Raw genomic sequence first — 17765 nt, 5'->3', positions numbered from 1 at the left:
GTGACCAGAAAACTTCAAAGGTTATACCATAGTAGGTATAAGGAATGGAATTCTTTATACTATGGTTATACACTCAAAAGACTTTGGTCCTGTATCTCGCTTATGCTTGGAAAACGAGGTATATATGTCAAAAAACAAAAGCCAGTCATTTACACAACTATATATGTTTGTCCAGTTTATGATAAAACACCCTGTACAATAATGATTGAAACTAATATATTCTTTGTGCTTTGAGTCCAACTCCATGAAATACTAATACAAAATCGATGATGAAAGAATAATTTTTTGTGGTTAAAGGTGAACTCATATATATTGGAAAAATTAGCGTTGGTAGGTACCTATATTCTCATTCTGATGACAGCTCCAGAACAATATTTTTCACAGTTAATAGTATACAATTTAAGTTGTTTTTGTTTTTTCCTCCGTGTAGTAATTTATACATCGATAATAAACCAATGAAACAAATCACCCCCAAATGCTGAAAGAGAATGAAAAATAGAAAATTGAAACGTAAAATGGTATTTTTGACCAATTTCGTCAACCAGTTAAATGGAATATCGACAAACGAGTCATATCAATGGAATAGATTCCATTTGTGTTCAAATTTCCTTTTATTTATTTCCATGTTTTTCGGACTATTCCCTCTTCATTCTATACGCGACAATGATGTCAGACGTTTGAAATTTCGTTGGAAATCAATTATGGTTGTTCACTCGATATTTTTAATGACTTCAGGATTGTTTATCAGTATGGCATGTATTCCTTGGATCTTGAAAAAACTTTCAATGCAAACCCTGAGTGAGTTTTCTAAATACTAAATGAGATTTATCAAGAAATGTATAAAACTTTAACTTTGCACCTCTATCTCTTTATTATGTCGTTAAAAAATTTCAAGAAGATTGAACTTATTGACTTATAAAACTTCCAATTATTTCAGGCAATTTTATGTTCTTCTTCAGAGGCTTCTTGACTGGATTCATGTTCTTCAGACTGGCCCAAAAGTGGCCTAAATTTCTACGAAGTGTTGAGCGGGTAGAAGTAATTCTAAGTGACTATCCACCCAGTAAGAATATAAAAAGACAACTACAGATCTTCAGTGCTGTGGTTCTATTTCATGCTCTAGGTATAAATTCATGAATTTAGTAATTAATTGATATGACATAAATGTCATGATGCCCTGGCCCATCAACATCTCTTATTTAAATCTAAAGAGATGTTTTCGCCCTTGGTTATAAACATTTATTTAATGCTCTTTGTACATGAATAACTATTAGCGAATATTCATATTTTTTAGTGGAACATTGCCTAGTGCAGCTGAATCTTTTCATTAAATCAGTATTAGAACAAGATGGTGATATTTTGCTAGGCTTTAAACGATTTTTTGTACATTACTCCTATGGATATATGTTCGATCTAGTGCCTTATACTCTGATTGGCGGATTGTGGATTCAGGTAGGTATTATAATAATTTTTTTAGTTCCAAAATGTCTGGTAGTTGGGTTCGAACGCGAAGTTATTTTTGACCAAATCTGAAATTTTCAAAAAGTCATACTTCCAAAACCAGATTTTTTCAGTATTGAGGAAAACAATATTGCAAAGTCTGATTTTACACTTTTTCAAATTAGTATTCATGTTATTTTTTGAAGAATTTCACATTTAGATCTTTGGTATCGATATAATCAATTTAGTATTCTAAACACAACTCTGAAAACACAAATTCCTTGGCGAGAATCGACCATGATAATATAGAATGACGTGAAACTTCAGCATAATGTCAATAATCACTTTTTAGTTCAATTATTCCAGCAACAATTTCATCAGCAATCTTTACATAACTAAAAATGTTTTTTTTTTTAATTATTTAGTGGATGATTCTGAATTTATTTGACTTGGCGTATAGTAAACGTTGAACTCGAGATCATCAATTGAGTACTTTTTACTCTATCTACATTATTATTTCCAGTACACCAATGTCAACCTAACATTCAGTTGGACGTTCTTAGATTTGTTCATATGTTCAACAAGTACTATCATTGCTTCTAAAATTTATCAAATCACATGTAAAGTGAAGCACCTCATTAAGAAAGAGGTATATCTCCACTGTTTTTAATTTTTCGAATTATTGCTCTAGTTTTTCCATAGATCAATATGAAGACCGATTGGAAGATAGCGAGAGAAGATTTCAATGAAATATTTCACATATTCAAAGAGTACAATAAAATAGTTAATCCTTTATTGGTGTTATCTTTCACTGTAAATATCTACTTTCTTCTGGTTCAGCTGTTTGGAGCAATGAAGTATCCTTTTACTCCTACAAGTTTTTTATATTATATACTATCATTTGGACTTCTTGTTATAAGATTGATGTCAGTTTCTATAGGAGGAGCAAAGATACACGAGGAGAGTCAAAAACTGACCACCCTCTTGGCTACAGTACCTTCATTTCTTTATAACGAAGAGGTCAGTTGTGACTTAAACCTACTAGACATATTATCATACAGCACTCTTTTTGCAGATAAAAAGGTTCCTAGTGCATTTGAAAATATGTCCCACGGTTTTGTCGGTCGATGACTACTTTCATGCATCTAAAAGGACAATGCTTAAAGTTAGTACCTATTTGTGACATACTATTATTCAGAATACCTACAATAATATTATGATTTTTTCAGATATTTGGTGCTCTGGTAGCATATGAAGTGATTCTGATCCAATTTGATAAAGAACTTATCACATAGCACATGCTAAGAGGTCGTAGTGCTGAAACACTGCAGAATATATAAAAAAATCATCAGCAGCCGATCAAGTATTGGTTTTATATTCCTACTGCATCAATTATATATCTATGGAGTAGATACTATTACATTTGAACTACAATAATTTGAAATTTCCTGAAGTAATGCATATTATTTGTTATTCTTATGAATATTTATAGCGCAATTCATTTTATGGTGAATATATTGAAGATACTTAGGCATGGAAATATAAATACATATATGAAATGAACTCCACAAATAGGATTATTTTATATATATAATTCGAGCTGATATTCTAAAATTCATCACTAAAAGTACACTAAAAGAACACTAAAACTGTTCCTGTTAAATCTTTCTTGTCCTCAATCTTACATAAAATGTCATAATGCTATCAGCTTTCAAGTACCTATATATTTTCAATGCCATGATTTTATATTGCATAGTTTTTCACAAATAATTGGTATGAGTTGGATTATTTTATTTCATAATAAAATATTTTCTAATAAGTGGTTTCATTTTGATATTGGAAAAAAAAATCATATATTTTAAGACAAATTATTGGATGTTCAATTTATTTTAAAGTGAAAGGTATGTATGCCATCAAGGCAGTGACGGCTCGTGCCCTCGAGATGTGGGTCGGCCACACACACATATATATACAATAAATTTTTCCCACACCCCTTATCATACTTATAACTATATAAATAAATATATATAAACAAATAGATTTCCACGTCACCCAAGAGGACGCGTTGGTTTTTTGTTTTTAATGGGAAACCTCACCTAGAATAGCCCTATTATAACCCAATATGAAAATGTAATTCTCAAATCAATGAAAACTGAAATAAAATGAAACTCTTGAAAAAACAGAAATAATAAAATATTCAATTATCAACATAAAATATATATTTGAATAAACATAGAGAAAACCTCTCACGAAAACATATAAATAAATGTATAAAATATAAAAAAATCTTATAAAGACCACAAAAAATATTGTGGAAATGACCGCATGTATTCTGGTCGAAAATGTATGAGCTTGCGTACCCTTTATTCATTTTTATAGATCAAATCAATTCGACGATCTTTCTTTGTCGCGAAGTCATCAATTATTTTCTCGAAAAAAATGTTTCTTCTGGCTAGTTCTTTAACTAAACCTCTTTCGATTGATATCAGTGCCAGGTTATTTAAACGGTCTTGAGACATCATGTTCCTACTGAAAGATTTTATTCTTTTGAGCGCTGAAAAACTTCTTTCTACTGACGCGGATGTTGGTGACAGGGACAAAATCATACAAAATAACTTATATAATTCAGGAACATCGGAAACAATATTATTTGAGAAAATGAATTCCGTAATACCATTCAGCATATTTGAATTGCCGAAGATAGCATTGTCCCAGTACATGATCAGAAAATCAATACCTAACTACTATCGAACGGCATAAATAAGTTTTTTTTTGATGAAGACGTTATATCCCATAATCAACCATTCATTTGAATATATTAATTATATTTTCATGATCTGAAAATCAATAGCTACTATCGAACGGCATAAATAAGTTCTTTTCTGATCAAGACATAATGTCTCATAATTAACCATTCATTTAATTATCAAATATTTGAAATAAACTGTGAAAAGTTGCTGCTTGACGCTCTGCAATAGGATAACCGGCCAGCCGACCCTGTGTATTGGGAAGCGACCTAACATCGAGTTGTTGTGCCGTTCTACTGAGTGGACGTATTCTGGGCGTATGTCGTAGTATCTTTTCCTTTACGTAGCGCTCTCGGTAGCGCTGGTTCCGCCATTGGCTCTTGGACGACCTAACGTGATGAGATGCTTTCAGTGACATTCCAGGAGTTGCAATTGTATAATTGTAACATTTGTGTTACATTTCAGACCTAATGTTACAGTGTTACGTACAATTCTGGAATAACTTGTTTGGGGTGATGTTACGAAAAGTAACCATTTACGATTGTGGTTTGTTACAATTTATGAAAGGGAATAACAACGCTGGATGTTTTGGAAATCGAATATTAGGTGGGTCCGAAAGAAAATATTGGCCGGTATAAGTTATATTTTCCTGTTCTGAGTGGAAATATTCATTACCGAGGGAATTTGGATATCGAAATCGATAACTCCGATTGAGTTTGAATGAATTGAATATCTAGAACTATTTTCTATTTCCCGATAATTTTTGGGTCGGCCCGGCCGACCCTGCCGACCCTGACGAGCCGTCACTGCATCAAGGATGCCAAACAATATCAGCCAAATGGCCCCCACGACTACGATTGCAGCACCATATGCTTTTCATGAAATTGTCCATTACTAATTCGGATAAATGTAGCTGTATGTCCTCGATAACTTCTCTCTTTCCATCTTCAAGATATTGTGAAGCATTTACATACACCTTGTCTTTCACGCGGTCTCAAAGAGAAACGTTAATAATATCGCAGTGTTGAAAATAAACGTCATCCATATCAATATTTTCCGGGCATAAAAATCATTAATCATAGCAAAAATCGACGAAGAATGGACGAACCTGGGTTTTTGTCAACACTATGAGCTGCAGGCTACAGCAGAAATATTATCAGTTCTTCTTGAGTGGCGCACATAATTTCGATTCTTCACATCAATAACTTATCCCAACAACTCATTTTTTTTACTGTGAAAGACTGGAATCTTAGACAAATCCTCTCACTCCTTGAAAAACCTAATTAGGAGAACCGAAAGAACCTGGCCAATCGACTCCAGATTGTAACGGGTGTTTTTTTTCGAGGTATATAACTTTAAGTCGGCATTACTGTTCAAGATGGCTACCGATTTAACAGCTGTCAAGTTTGTTTGGCAATTCATCATGAATAAACTCACGCCTGAACAACGCTTACAAATAGTGCAATTTTATTTCGAAAATAATGGTTCTGTGCGGAATAGGTATCGCGCACTACATCCATTTTATTTTGTTTAGCGATGAAGCGCACTTCTTGTTGAATGGCTACATCAACAAACAAAACTGCCGCATTTGGAGTGAAGTTAATCCTCTAATGTATATCGAAACACCGTTACATCCAGAAAAACTAACTGTTTGGTGCGCTTTATGGGCTGGTGGAATCATTGGTCCGTACTTCTTCAAAAACGATGATGGCCAGAACGTTACAGGCAATGGTGATCGGTAAAGAGCCATGATTACTAACTTTTTCATTCCTGAATTGAACAACCATGCTGTCCAGGAGCTGTGGTTCCAACAAAACGGCGCAACATGAAACACAACTCGTGACACAATCGATTTATTGAAAGACACGTTTGCTGACCGCCTAATTTCACGTTTTGGACCTGTGAATTGGCCTTCAAGATCTTGTGATTTTACACCGCTAGACTACTTTCTGTGGGGCTATGTGAAGTCATTGGTCTATGCGGATAAGCCACAAACCCTTGATCATTTGGAAGACAACATTCGCCGTGTTATTGCCGATATACGGCCACAAATGTTGGAAAAAGTCATAGAAAATTGGACGTCCAGATTGGACTACATCCGAGCCAGCCGTGGCGGTCATATGCCAGAAATCATATTTGAAATGTAATGCCACAAGATAATCTTGCGGATAAATAAAATTCATGTCAATCGTATAATCCATCGTTGTTTTTCTGCAATTTTAAGTTCTATAGCTCTAAAAAAACACCCTTTATATCAGTGAGAACATATCCTGACCTCAAGTAACTACTTTTCTCAATTACTGAAACGTTAAACATGAAAATTTCAGTGATAAGTAATTCGATTATTCAGAACCATTATAAATTTTCTGTGGTCATCACTCTTTGTAGTCAATCGACAAAAGTTTCATATCAATTATGATGACAATCATCAGGTATGTAATTCTATTGAAGGTATTCGTAGTGAAAATTGAAAAACCCTACTAAACATCATTAAACGATTTCATTCCCTTCTTCCAATTGAATGCAATAAAAAGTTTCAAATTTAGTTGGAGAAGCGAATAATTCTGTGACAACCAACGAGTTCATTTCAAATATGAATGAATAACATATGACTTCATTAAACCATCATAAAACCCATTCGTGACTTTATTTCCTAATAACTATTATTATCAAACGTAATGATTCGAAATTCTTCACCAAACACATTTCCCGATTCATCGGAAAAGCGAAGAATCAACCATGCGTGCCGCATTTGCTTCCCTCCATCAAACCCCAGTGGAAACCCCTGCAATGAGGTTCATAAAGTTGATCGGCGAGCTGGTTAAAAAAGGCAGACAGAATGCCGACAAAAACGGCATTCAAAACTGCTTGAAGAATACGTTGATACTGGCGCAGATTTTCGGCCTCATGCCAGTATCTGTCATCACCGGCGGCAAGATAGAATCCGTCAGGTTCCTGTGGGTTTCTTTTAGGACAGCTTATGCCCTCCTTCGTATCATCGGAGCCCTTTTCTTTATCGTGTTGCAGGTTCTCCGGATGCAAACTTATGGCGGTAGCTCATTGGGTGAATACAGACTGCTGATGTTTTATATCTGTGGCTTTTCATCGGCCGTTAACTTCTTATTATTGGCTAGAAAATGGCCGATGATTATGAGGAAGTGGCACTTTTTGGAGTTCTCGTTCAACGAATATGGATGGCCGAAGAATTTGAATATGACGATTAATTCGTTTTTGACATTATATTTATTTGCTGCCTTTGGTAAGTTGCTAAAATTTCGCTCACTTAACTTAATATGGTAACCTTTGAACAAACTGCTTAGGCGTACAACTTTGCTTTTTCTTCCAAAATTTGAGGCTTTATTGTAAAAACAGATTATACTTTTATGATTCAAAGGTTTGTCCATCGCTGGCCACTACATTCTACCATCTTTCGGGCAGCGTACGAAAAAAAACTGGTCATTTTTGAAGCGATCCACGAATCAATCCAATTTTTTACTTCTTTTCAAGACTGGAAGTACTGGTCAGCCAGACCGTGTGCAATTGATCGAAAAAAGTGATATTCCGAGAGAACACCGTCTGGGGAATTGACGGGTGGGGTAGGACTTCAGATTTCATGTCCCACATTGTGTTGCCGCCTTTTGTCTTTCAATACTCGGTTCAAATGCATTAATTGGGTTTGATAACGATCGCCTGTGATTGTTAAAACTTCAAAATTTAAAATTATTCGATCGATAAGTTAAAGAGTTATTGAACTGTGAAATTTCAATCATAAGATGAACATCAACCTGTATATCCCAAACGAAGGCACTCAGGTGATTGAAATCTTTTGATACGAGTCCTCCATGATGACCTCCATTCATGGTATCCGTTTGTCGCATTCTTCTCGGGACACCCTGTATAGTCCATTCGATCACCCCAATTTTTTACTACTTTTCTCCATCAATCTAGCCGTATGGCGCCAGGTGATTTGGATATTGGGCTTCCAATCCTTCAAGAGTAGCTGATTTTTCAGCATAAACCAAGGACTTAACATTGTCACATAAAAGTAATCGAAAAGTCCCACAAACAAATGGGCCTGTTAAAAGTACCGCCGCTGGAAATTAAGTTGTCACCAAATTGTTTTTACAATCAATTTATAGTTGAGTGCGTTGTATAGCAAGTCTTGTTGGAATCAAATGTCGTCAATATTCAGTTGAATAACTGTTGGATATAAAAAATCAGCCAATTTCGATGGATGTAATGGTCATTCTTTAATGACTTGAGGTTATCTCTAAAGCCCTGGGAAGTGGGCCCTCGATTCAACAGACCGAGATAATGGCTGTTTATGTATGCGCCCAGGAGTGTCTCAAAATGAACCTCAAGGGGGCGCATATCTACATCACCACGGACAGCCAAACTACGCTGAGATCCCTGGAATCGTGTTGTCGGGGGTCTTTGCTGACTTGGGAGTGCCGTAACACCATAAAGCAACTGGCCAGAGGAAATAAGGTGACTCTACTATGGGTACCAGGGCACTGTGGGGTTGAAGGAAATGAAAGAGCGGATGAACTTGCAAAAAGTGCATCAAGGTTAACCACTGCTGGACCTGAGCCTTTCTGTGGGATAGGAAAAGACCAATATAAAGCTGCGGTCCAGCTTTGGGAGTTGAACAGTAGGACAATCCACTGGACTAACACTCCTAGACTTGTTCAGGCAAAGAAATTCGTGAAGATTTCACCAACCTACGCCAAAAAGCTCTTGAAGCTCTCGCGAGCCGAGCTTCGGGTGATGGTGGGACTGCTGATGGGGCACTGTCGGTACAAACATCATTTGTACCGTACGGAAAAGTCAGCAGACGAGATTTGCAGGCTCTGCGGATCGGAAGCAGAAACAGCCGAACACTTGATATGCAAGTGTCCGGAGCTGGCTGGCCTAAGAACCATTCACATGGGTAAGCCGGTCCTGGATACCAGAGAGGTAACGGCCAAGGCCCCTTAGGAGGTTGTCAATTTTATTAACGTCATTGACGACCTCCCTGGGTTTCTATGAATGAGTAGGGTAGTGAACAAAAGATCTGCATGGTCGCAGTTCCCGGAAGTCTTACCGAACCAAAACGACCCCAGTTCAAATAATAGATAATAATAACAATAATAATGACTTGAGGTTTGTCTTTGCTCCATATATGGCAATTTTGCTCATTGACATAGCCTTTTAACCAGAAATGAGCTTTATCACTAAAACAATTCTTCGGGAAAAATGCTCATCTTCGGCCAGTTTAAAATAAGCAAAATCAGCATGAAAAGCGACGTGAACTACAGTCATTTGGCACGTAAGCCAAATTCCTTAAAATTTTTCACATAGCCGAAGTACAAAGGTCAACAAGTTGGTAACTACGATGTATCGACATTTCGGTTGTAGCAAAAAGTTCAAGCTTTGTGATGGTTTTGAGAACAAATTTAAAAAGGAAATATTTATAGATCCCCTAGTCGGATGTTTCCAATAACAAATTCAAACTTACTGCAAATACCACATCGACAGAACCATATAAAATTCAAGAAAAATATTAAAAGAAACCCCCGATATTCCTGTGACAAAAAAACCGTTCGATATGCTAAGTATAACAATTTTAACCTTCGTGCAAAATTTCGTTTCAACAGAATCATCAGAAAATTAGAGCAGAAGATCAAAGAAAAAATTAGAAAAGTACTGGCATTCGTTCATTCAAGTGCTATATTCATTGGATATATCTAGTACAGTTATGTAGTATCCAAGGGCGTAATCGGTACATGAACGAGCGCTCAGAAGCTCCTGACCCAGGTCATTGCTTTCCTCATCTTTTTTAGGACGTGTACCCGTACTTGTTTTGAATTGTATTTCTGTTTTTCACGATGAGAAAGCAAATAACATTCATGTTATCGAGGTGCGTAGGTAATAAACAATATTGATTCAACGTTGGAGCACTTAAACCCCAGTCCTCCAAATCAGAATATTCACGCCTCCAATTTCAATTGAAGAGTTCGACTTTGATAGTAATTTCCCGATATAATCTTCGGTACCAATTTAGTTCCCTGTTTTCATCTACAGTGTAAATACCCGACAAGATGACTTCCACAAATGAAAAAACAATAAACACAAAAAATGACCATAACGAAACAATGAATACTTCATCAAATACCAGTCAATCAATACTGCCACGTTTGAGTCCTGAATCTGCGAAAATTATGATCCTGGGATTTGTCCTTAAGTTTTCTCTACTGACGAACAATCGGGTAGAAGTCATCAACAATGATTTACAAAATGATGAAAATAGCATTGTGAATTCCTTGAGGATTGTTATAGTAACCGCCCAATTCGGTGGCATTTTTCCATTTTCTCCTGATGGAATAAATGATAGGAGGTGCTCAAAATTTGGTTGGAAATATGTATGTGCTGTATATACCTTTCTTCGTTTTAGCGGAGCGATTTTCCTCACTTTTCTTCAAGTTTACATAATAACGAGAACTACACTGAACCTTCAGCAGCTTAGACTGTTAGTTTTCTTCATATCTGGAATAATGACCAGTATCAACTTTTATTTTTTGGCACTAAAATGGCCTTATTTGGCTGAAAAAATCGATATTGTGGATATGGAATTCTCGAAAAGTAAAGCAACATCGAATTTGAGAAGAAATGTTAGAATTATTTTCTCTGTTTATATGTCGATAGCATTACGTGAGTATCTCCAAATTCAGCATCTTTTCGTATATGTTCTACGTCTTTCAGTACTCTATTTTACATTTGATGAGTTTAAAATCGGAGGCAAGAGATCAATCAAAATTTGATAATTCCGAAACCATTAGTTTGCTTCTTTTTCATCCCCAAACTTGTGTTAGAAGTTCAGAACTGATGCATGTTGGGAGAATTAATTGTGGTCTCTGTAGACTTTGAAACCCTATTTCATCGGCAGTATCATTCTCTCAATGCTACTTATTGGATGGTGCTTGTGTGCTTTTGTCATCAAGGTTCTCATTTTGCGTTGCAGGTTTTCTATACATATCTATTTTACTCCATGGAATTATAATGTATCGATTGCTCTCGTCATGTTCTTGCTGTTGAGGTTTGTTTTTAAAATTTTGTTGGTCTTTCCTAATAAACTCAGTTGTTAAGTCTCACTTCAATCTTTGATATGGTACGATACTAAGCCATTATTATTATTATTTAAATCGGCCTGGTAACGGCTTGGTTAGACTTCTGGTAACTATGACCACAGGAATCTTTTGTTTTTACTCCTTCTCATTCATACAAACCCAAAGAGACCGTCGATAACATCCTTAGGAGCCTTGGCTGTTATCTCCAATCCAAAGTATCCAAAACTGACTATCCTATATGAGTGGTTTTTAGGTCAGTCAACTCAGGATATTTGCACTCCATATGTTCAGCAGTTTCTACCTCGGTTTCTCAGAGCCTTCAAATCTCATCTGCTGGCTTACCCATGAGGTACAAAAGATATTGTATATGCACAGACAGTGTCTTATCAATTGTCCCACCTGAAGCTCAATCCGATGCAGTTTAAAAAGCTTTTTGATTTAGGTCCGTGAAAGCACCACAAATCTCTTTGCTTGAGCAAGACCAGAGTGTTACTCCAGAGGGTTATACTATTGTCCCTCTCCCATTGTATGACCACTTCCTTATATTGGTCTTTTCCAAGCTCACAAAAAGGGCCAATAGCCTTGGTGTCCTTTTGGCAAGTTAAATAACTTTTTCATTTCCTCCAATAGGTACCATAGTATCGATCGTAGTTACTTCATGGCCAGTTGTTCTATGGTATTACAACACTCCCATGTCAGCAGATACCCCTGGCTTCATAAACCCAAGACCTCAGCATGGCCTGGCTGTCCTTAGTGATAAAAATATGCGCTTCTTAGAGATTTCTAGTGCCTCAGTTTGAAGAATAGAAGGGTCACTACCCAGGGCTTCAGAGATTCTCATTTTAGGACCGTATATTCGATACTAGGGCATGTTACACAACGCTATGCAAACTGCTTAATTCTCTCATATCCCCAAACCACTAACAGAAAATTGTCTATTTGACATCTGAATGAATTTTAATGGATTTGTAAGAAAATTAGTTCATGAGTAGATTTGACGAAATATCGACGTAAACCATCTTCTTCTGAGAAACATAATTTCATCATCACTTATCAATATGATCACAATTTTATTTTCAGTAGAGCATCTCTTGGAAGATATTCACAAGATTTCCCTGATACAAACATGTGGTTTGGACTTTCCAAGTTCAGTGGAAATGTTCTTGAAACACTTCATATTGCAAGACGTTTTCAATATCATAAATTATACATTTATTGGAGGTATTTTACTCGAAGTGAAGTATTAGCGGATGTTCGACAAATTTTTAATATTAACTATAGACAATTGCAGGTTATGACACTGCTTCTCACTTTCTCATGGACATTCATTGATATTTTCATAATTTTGATAAGCTGGTGCTTGGCAGAGAGATTTTGCCAAATTACTCAAAGGGTCAAATTTCTAATGAGGACCAGAGTAAGTATTCATGAAGACATAAAACCGTGTCAAATATTCTTTAAAATATAAATTCCATCATTTTAGGATCTTAATTGTAATCAATTATAATAAATGAATATCACCAATTCTTGATGAGAATCTTTAAAGAGATTATAAAAGATTATAATTATTAATGACTCATTCTCCCTTTCAAGGTATCAGATGAGAAAAAATGGGAAAAAGTGAGAACTGATTACTCAAGATTGTGCAAGCTCTGTCGGCTATTAGATCATGAATTGTCGTTCATTATTTTACAGTCTTTTGCATCCAATATGTTTTTCATCCTAACCCAGCTTTTTAACAGTTTTCAGTACAAAGCTCACCTCATGGAAAATGTATATTTTTGTTTTTCGTTCTTTACTGTCATTCTCCGAATGTTCTTCGTGTGCGTTATTGCTGGAAAGATATATGAAGAAAGCTCGAAGCCTTTGGCGATTCTCAGCGAAGCTCCGACTGAAATTTATAATTTTCAGGTACGTCAGATGAAATAGTTTTATCAATAGATTTCTTTAATTCTGTGGTTATTCCGTTCATTCTTCCACATCTTGTAGAACAAAATCGTGCGAGAATATATCAGAAACGCACAGTTTTCATGGTTATATTTTATTATTCTATGTTGGCCACGGCTTTATCTGTCAATTCATCAATTTGCCTTAAAGAAATCAGTTCTGCCAACCAACATTTTTCAAGGCAAAAATCACTAAAATATATTTATGGAATTATTTCATTCAATGAAAATGCAATGAATTAGAGAAAATAATGTATAATACTCGTACAGAAGGCTCATTCTACCACTCGTTCATTCCAAAACTCGCCACTTCGTGGCTCGTTTTTGAATTTTGAACTCGTGGAAGAATATCAATGCCTTCTGCACCTGTATTATAAATAACTATTCTATACAGCATGCCAAAAGAGTCACGCGACAAGCCCATTATTCTTATAGGAATAATTGAATTATGTCACCCCTCAAACCTTTTTTTTCAAGTGGAAATATATGGATTGATGATATATCGAATGAAAGGTCATTCGATTATCCATTCAGCAAAGAAAATTGGTGTTGCCGATTTTTTATTGTGGAAAAACTATTCAAACAATGAGTGAAAAAAGTGATTGGCTTTTCTGTTGCAGATTCAACGATTTGCCGAATATATACACTGGAATAATATTTCTTTAACGGGTAGGCGTTATTTCGTCATAACTAAAGGTCTTCTTCTTAACGTGAGTACTTATGACATCTTTGATATGCGAGATTGAAAATGGGAATCAAAGAGTACTTCTAAAATAAGACTAAGAAAAAAATACAATTCACTAGATACATCATATCAAATAACGGGTGTTTTTTTTCGAGGTATATAACTTTAAGTTGGTATTACTGTTCAAGATGGCGACCGATTCAACAGCTGTCAAGTGATTCATTCTCAGTTTGGTTTGGCAATTCATAATGAATAGACTCACACCTGAACAACGCTTGCAAATAGTGCAATTTTATTACGAAAATAATGGTTCTGTGCGGAATACGTATCGCGCACTACGTACATTTTATTTTGTTTAGCGATGAAGCGCACTTCTGGTTGAATGGCTACGTCAACAACCAAAACTGCCGCATTTGGAGTGAAGCTAATTCACAAGTGTATGTCGAAACACCGTTACATCCAGAAAAACTGACTGTTTGGTGCGCTTTATGGGCTGGTGGAATCATTGGTCCTTACTTCTTCAAAAACGATGATGGCCAGAACGTTACAGTCAATGGTAATCGGTATAGAGCCATGATTACTAACTTTTTCATTCCTGAATTGAACAATCATGATGTCCAGGAGCTGTGGTTCCAACAAGACGGCGCAACATGTTACACAGCTCGTGACACAATCGATTTATTGAAAGACACGTTTGGTGACCGCCTAATTTCACGTTTTGGACCTGTGAATTGGCCTCCAAGATCTTGTGATTTAACACCGCTAGACTACTTTCTGTGGGGCTATGTAAAGTCATTGGTCTATGCGGATAAGCCACAAACCCTTGACCATTTGGAAGACAACATTCGCCATGTTATTACCGATATACGGCCACAAATGTTGGAAAAAGTTATTGTAAATTGGACGTCCAGATTGGACTACATCCGAGCCAGCCGTGGCGGTCATATGCCAGAAATCATCATCTGCCACAAGATTATCTTGCGGATAAATAAAATTCATGTCAATCGAATAATCCATCGTTGTTTTATTTCAATTTAAAGTTCTATAGCTCTAAAAAAAACACCCTTTACTTATATTCAAATTTCTAGATCACAACGAACATTTATTTAATATTAATGTATAATTTTTTTCCAGATCACAGGGGCTATTATCACCTATGAATTAGTTTTACTTCAATTCGAGGGTCGCCATTCACTTGAACAAAATAAGATTAACGAAACTTCCAAATATTTCAATTGTGAAAATATCTGAGAACAAACCTATGAAAACAAGAATAAATAACATATTATATTGTGGAATTTGAACAATAAGGAGTATATTGGATAATCTAGCACTCGCATTTTGAATTGTCCAAAAAAAACTTTCAACTATTAATATTACAAAATGATTGATAAAAATTTCGCAGATATATGTTCTAAAATTTACTAAGTAATGATCTTTCAGAAGTTCTTGTAATGAAGAGGTTTTCTTTAATAATGAAGCAATAGTGTTAAGAAAGTATTACATAATATTATGTTCCATCATCTATATTATTAATTAACATTAAAATTCATATTCGCTCAGATCTATGTTTCTACATCTTCTTTCTCCTGCAATGATATGAATTTTGTTACAATAATTCCAAATTGAGTTTCATAAAAAATTTTACAACAATAATTACAAAGATAGGTCACGATAAAGTAGATATATATATAATACGGGAAGTAGAGATAAAATCTCATAAGTTGAAAAAAATTATTGGGTCTAGATTATTAATTCATAAACTCATTAATCATTTCTGATGATGTGTACTAATAAATTCAAGTAAATATAGTAGTCCAAACTTGTTTTCAAGGATGTTTTTGAATCTGTTTTAGCTTAAAACATTCAGCAATATTCTCACAAATACATTCTGTAGGTATGCTCCATGAAACTTAATGAATATTATTTGAAGGGGTTTCAATTACACTTGCACAGAAATAATAAGTACTTAATAATCTAAGTTAATCTACAATTATGGGAAAATTTCGGAAAATGCTTTAGGTATATATCTGGAACTAGATCAAGTTTTCAGAAAAAATATTAAAAAAACTCTAAAACGATTAAGAATCCATATGAACAATTTGAGCAGTTACCATAAGTGAATTTTGTCGGTTTTGAAATTTCATTATTCGAAAACATCCCGGTTAGTATAATATAGAAGGGATAACTTTAAGAACATAGGAACGTAAAAACATATTAAAAAAAAATCGGTGTTATTATTGAAAATATCTAATAATAGTAATATAATATATAATCTAAAAAATCTACTCAGGAGGAATAATTTTACATTTTGCTCAACAATTTTATATGCCTTGAATAAAAATAAGAATAAATTACAAATACTACATTATAATTCTATAATGTAATAATATAGTCCAATGCAGACAATGTCATATAGGTATCCTAAGCTTCATGTATGGGTAATTTAGATGTATTGGAATATCAAATGAGAGCAATCATAATAAAACATTGGTACAAGATTCTATGGTGACTAATCAAAATTCATAAAAAAATATAAATCGAAGTTGATATAAGAAAATACATTAAAAATGTTGACTTCTTATTTTAACACTTCAAGCTAAATAAAGAGCATTAGTATAATATAAATATCACTTTTATAATTATTTAACCAGGAAAAAAATTTTATCCTTGTAAAACAAAAAACTATTTACTGGTCGTAAAAATACCACAGTAAAGATTTGGTATGGACGTAGAGCACCCAAGAGTCCAATTCCTTCTCATCTTCATTTCCGTGAAAGGATTATGATGAAGAGGTAAGATACATCTAATATCTTGAAAATCTAAGTAAAACCTGGTTATTTTCGAGATCACATAAGGACGAGCATCACAGATGATAACAGGAACATCCTTGTATTTGAAAAATGGCTTTATGTGTTTCTCCTCGTTAAGGATTTCATGCCGCTCTATACCAAAATAACGATCACATTCCAGAAGGATGATAACATCGGGTTTAGGCAAATTCTTCAGTTTTTCGTAATCCGTAGTGTGAACAGCAACCTCAATATTAATCAGGCGTCCAAAATTTGGTATAACGTAGTCTTTGAGCCCAGAACCCGCCAGTACTACCTCCACCTTTGCTATGTTAGTAATCCAATCTGTTAAAAGCACGGCAATGTGATTCCATTCAAATTGCAATTCATCGTCACCAGCCAATGGGAAATGAATAACAAGAGAAGTTTTTTTCCATAATCTTTGTTCCCTCGTCATCAATAATTTCCGCTGCCTTTTGGTGCAACCTTTTGTCTGTTTTTGTGTTTTGGTCACTAATAATCGTTTGTGGACTAATCCTGTAATTTCAAATATGTTTATAATGAGGGCTGCAGGCATATAAGGGTCAGTGAATACGATTACGTTGATACAGTCATCTAAATAAACTTTCTCATCTTTTCTAAAGTATATTTTTTGTGTAATAAGTTCGCATAAAGAGAATTTATCTTTTGGCCAAACACTGGCGTTTCTGTGTATCCCTTCATACGAAAAAGGTGTTCCTACTATCTCATAGCCCCTTAGATAATCTAGGGAATTGACGATTCTGCATAGCTGCCACGCCCCGCAGTAACTTTCATGGTATTTCTTGTCGGCTTGTTTGTGTTCATTGCAGCAATAAGCTATGCAAAGACATTTCCAACAAGAGAAATGTCTCGAAGGTTTTTTGAAACAAACTGTGCAAACCCAGGGCAGCATGCATATTTGCTTTTCGTATTCTGTGAGAAGAGAAAAGTGTGGTAGAGATCTGAGTTGAGCCATTTGAGAGGCCAGTTCAATTCTATACTTATAAAACGATCTAAAGTTGATTTCC

At 35.1% G+C, this 17765-nt stretch overlaps 2 protein-coding genes across 2 annotated transcripts; both read left to right on the top strand.

The window, feature by feature from the left end:
• The first annotated feature begins 2150 nt into the window (after nt 1-2150).
• LOC123678210 (gustatory receptor for sugar taste 64f-like) lies at nt 2151-2770 on the top strand. Its single transcript, XM_045615105.1, has 3 exons — nt 2151-2460; nt 2516-2605; nt 2670-2770. Exons 1-3 carry the CDS (start codon nt 2293-2295, stop codon nt 2733-2735), a joined length of 324 nt encoding a protein of 107 aa, XP_045471061.1. The 5' UTR covers nt 2151-2292; the 3' UTR covers nt 2736-2770.
• Nucleotides 2771-6926: 4156 nt separating this feature from the next.
• LOC123678730 (gustatory receptor for sugar taste 64e-like) lies at nt 6927-17431 on the top strand. Its single transcript, XM_045615887.1, has 5 exons — nt 6927-7446; nt 11924-12087; nt 12887-13204; nt 13860-13949; nt 15059-17431. The coding sequence occupies exons 1-5, from the start codon at nt 6927-6929 to the stop codon at nt 15173-15175; spliced, it is 1209 nt and encodes a 402-aa protein (XP_045471843.1). The 3' UTR covers nt 15176-17431.
• Nucleotides 17432-17765: the final 334 nt, after the last annotated feature.

This window comes from Harmonia axyridis, chromosome 4 (genome assembly GCF_914767665.1).
Source record: "Harmonia axyridis chromosome 4, icHarAxyr1.1, whole genome shotgun sequence".
In the NCBI taxonomy this organism is placed as follows: domain Eukaryota; kingdom Metazoa; phylum Arthropoda; class Insecta; order Coleoptera; family Coccinellidae; genus Harmonia; species Harmonia axyridis.
Note: the sequence above shows the minus strand (reverse complement) of the source record. Positions and strands in the feature narration are given on the sequence as shown.

Coding starts and splice junctions, on each gene's coding strand:
- LOC123678210 (XM_045615105.1), top strand. CDS start 2,293: ATGAAGTATCCTTTTACTCCTACAAGTTTTTTATATTATATACTATCA. Junction 2,461..2,515: donor CATTTCTTTATAACGAAGAG/GTCAGTTGTGAC, acceptor CTCTTTTTGCAG/ATAAAAAGGTTCCTAGTGCA. Junction 2,606..2,669: donor CTAAAAGGACAATGCTTAAA/GTTAGTACCTAT, acceptor TGATTTTTTCAG/ATATTTGGTGCTCTGGTAGC.
- LOC123678730 (XM_045615887.1), top strand. CDS start 6,927: ATGCGTGCCGCATTTGCTTCCCTCCATCAAACCCCAGTGGAAACCCCT. Junction 7,447..11,923: donor ATATTTATTTGCTGCCTTTG/GTAAGTTGCTAA, acceptor TTCCTCCAATAG/GTACCATAGTATCGATCGTA. Junction 13,950..15,058: donor CTAAAGGTCTTCTTCTTAAC/GTGAGTACTTAT, acceptor ATTTTTTTCCAG/ATCACAGGGGCTATTATCAC.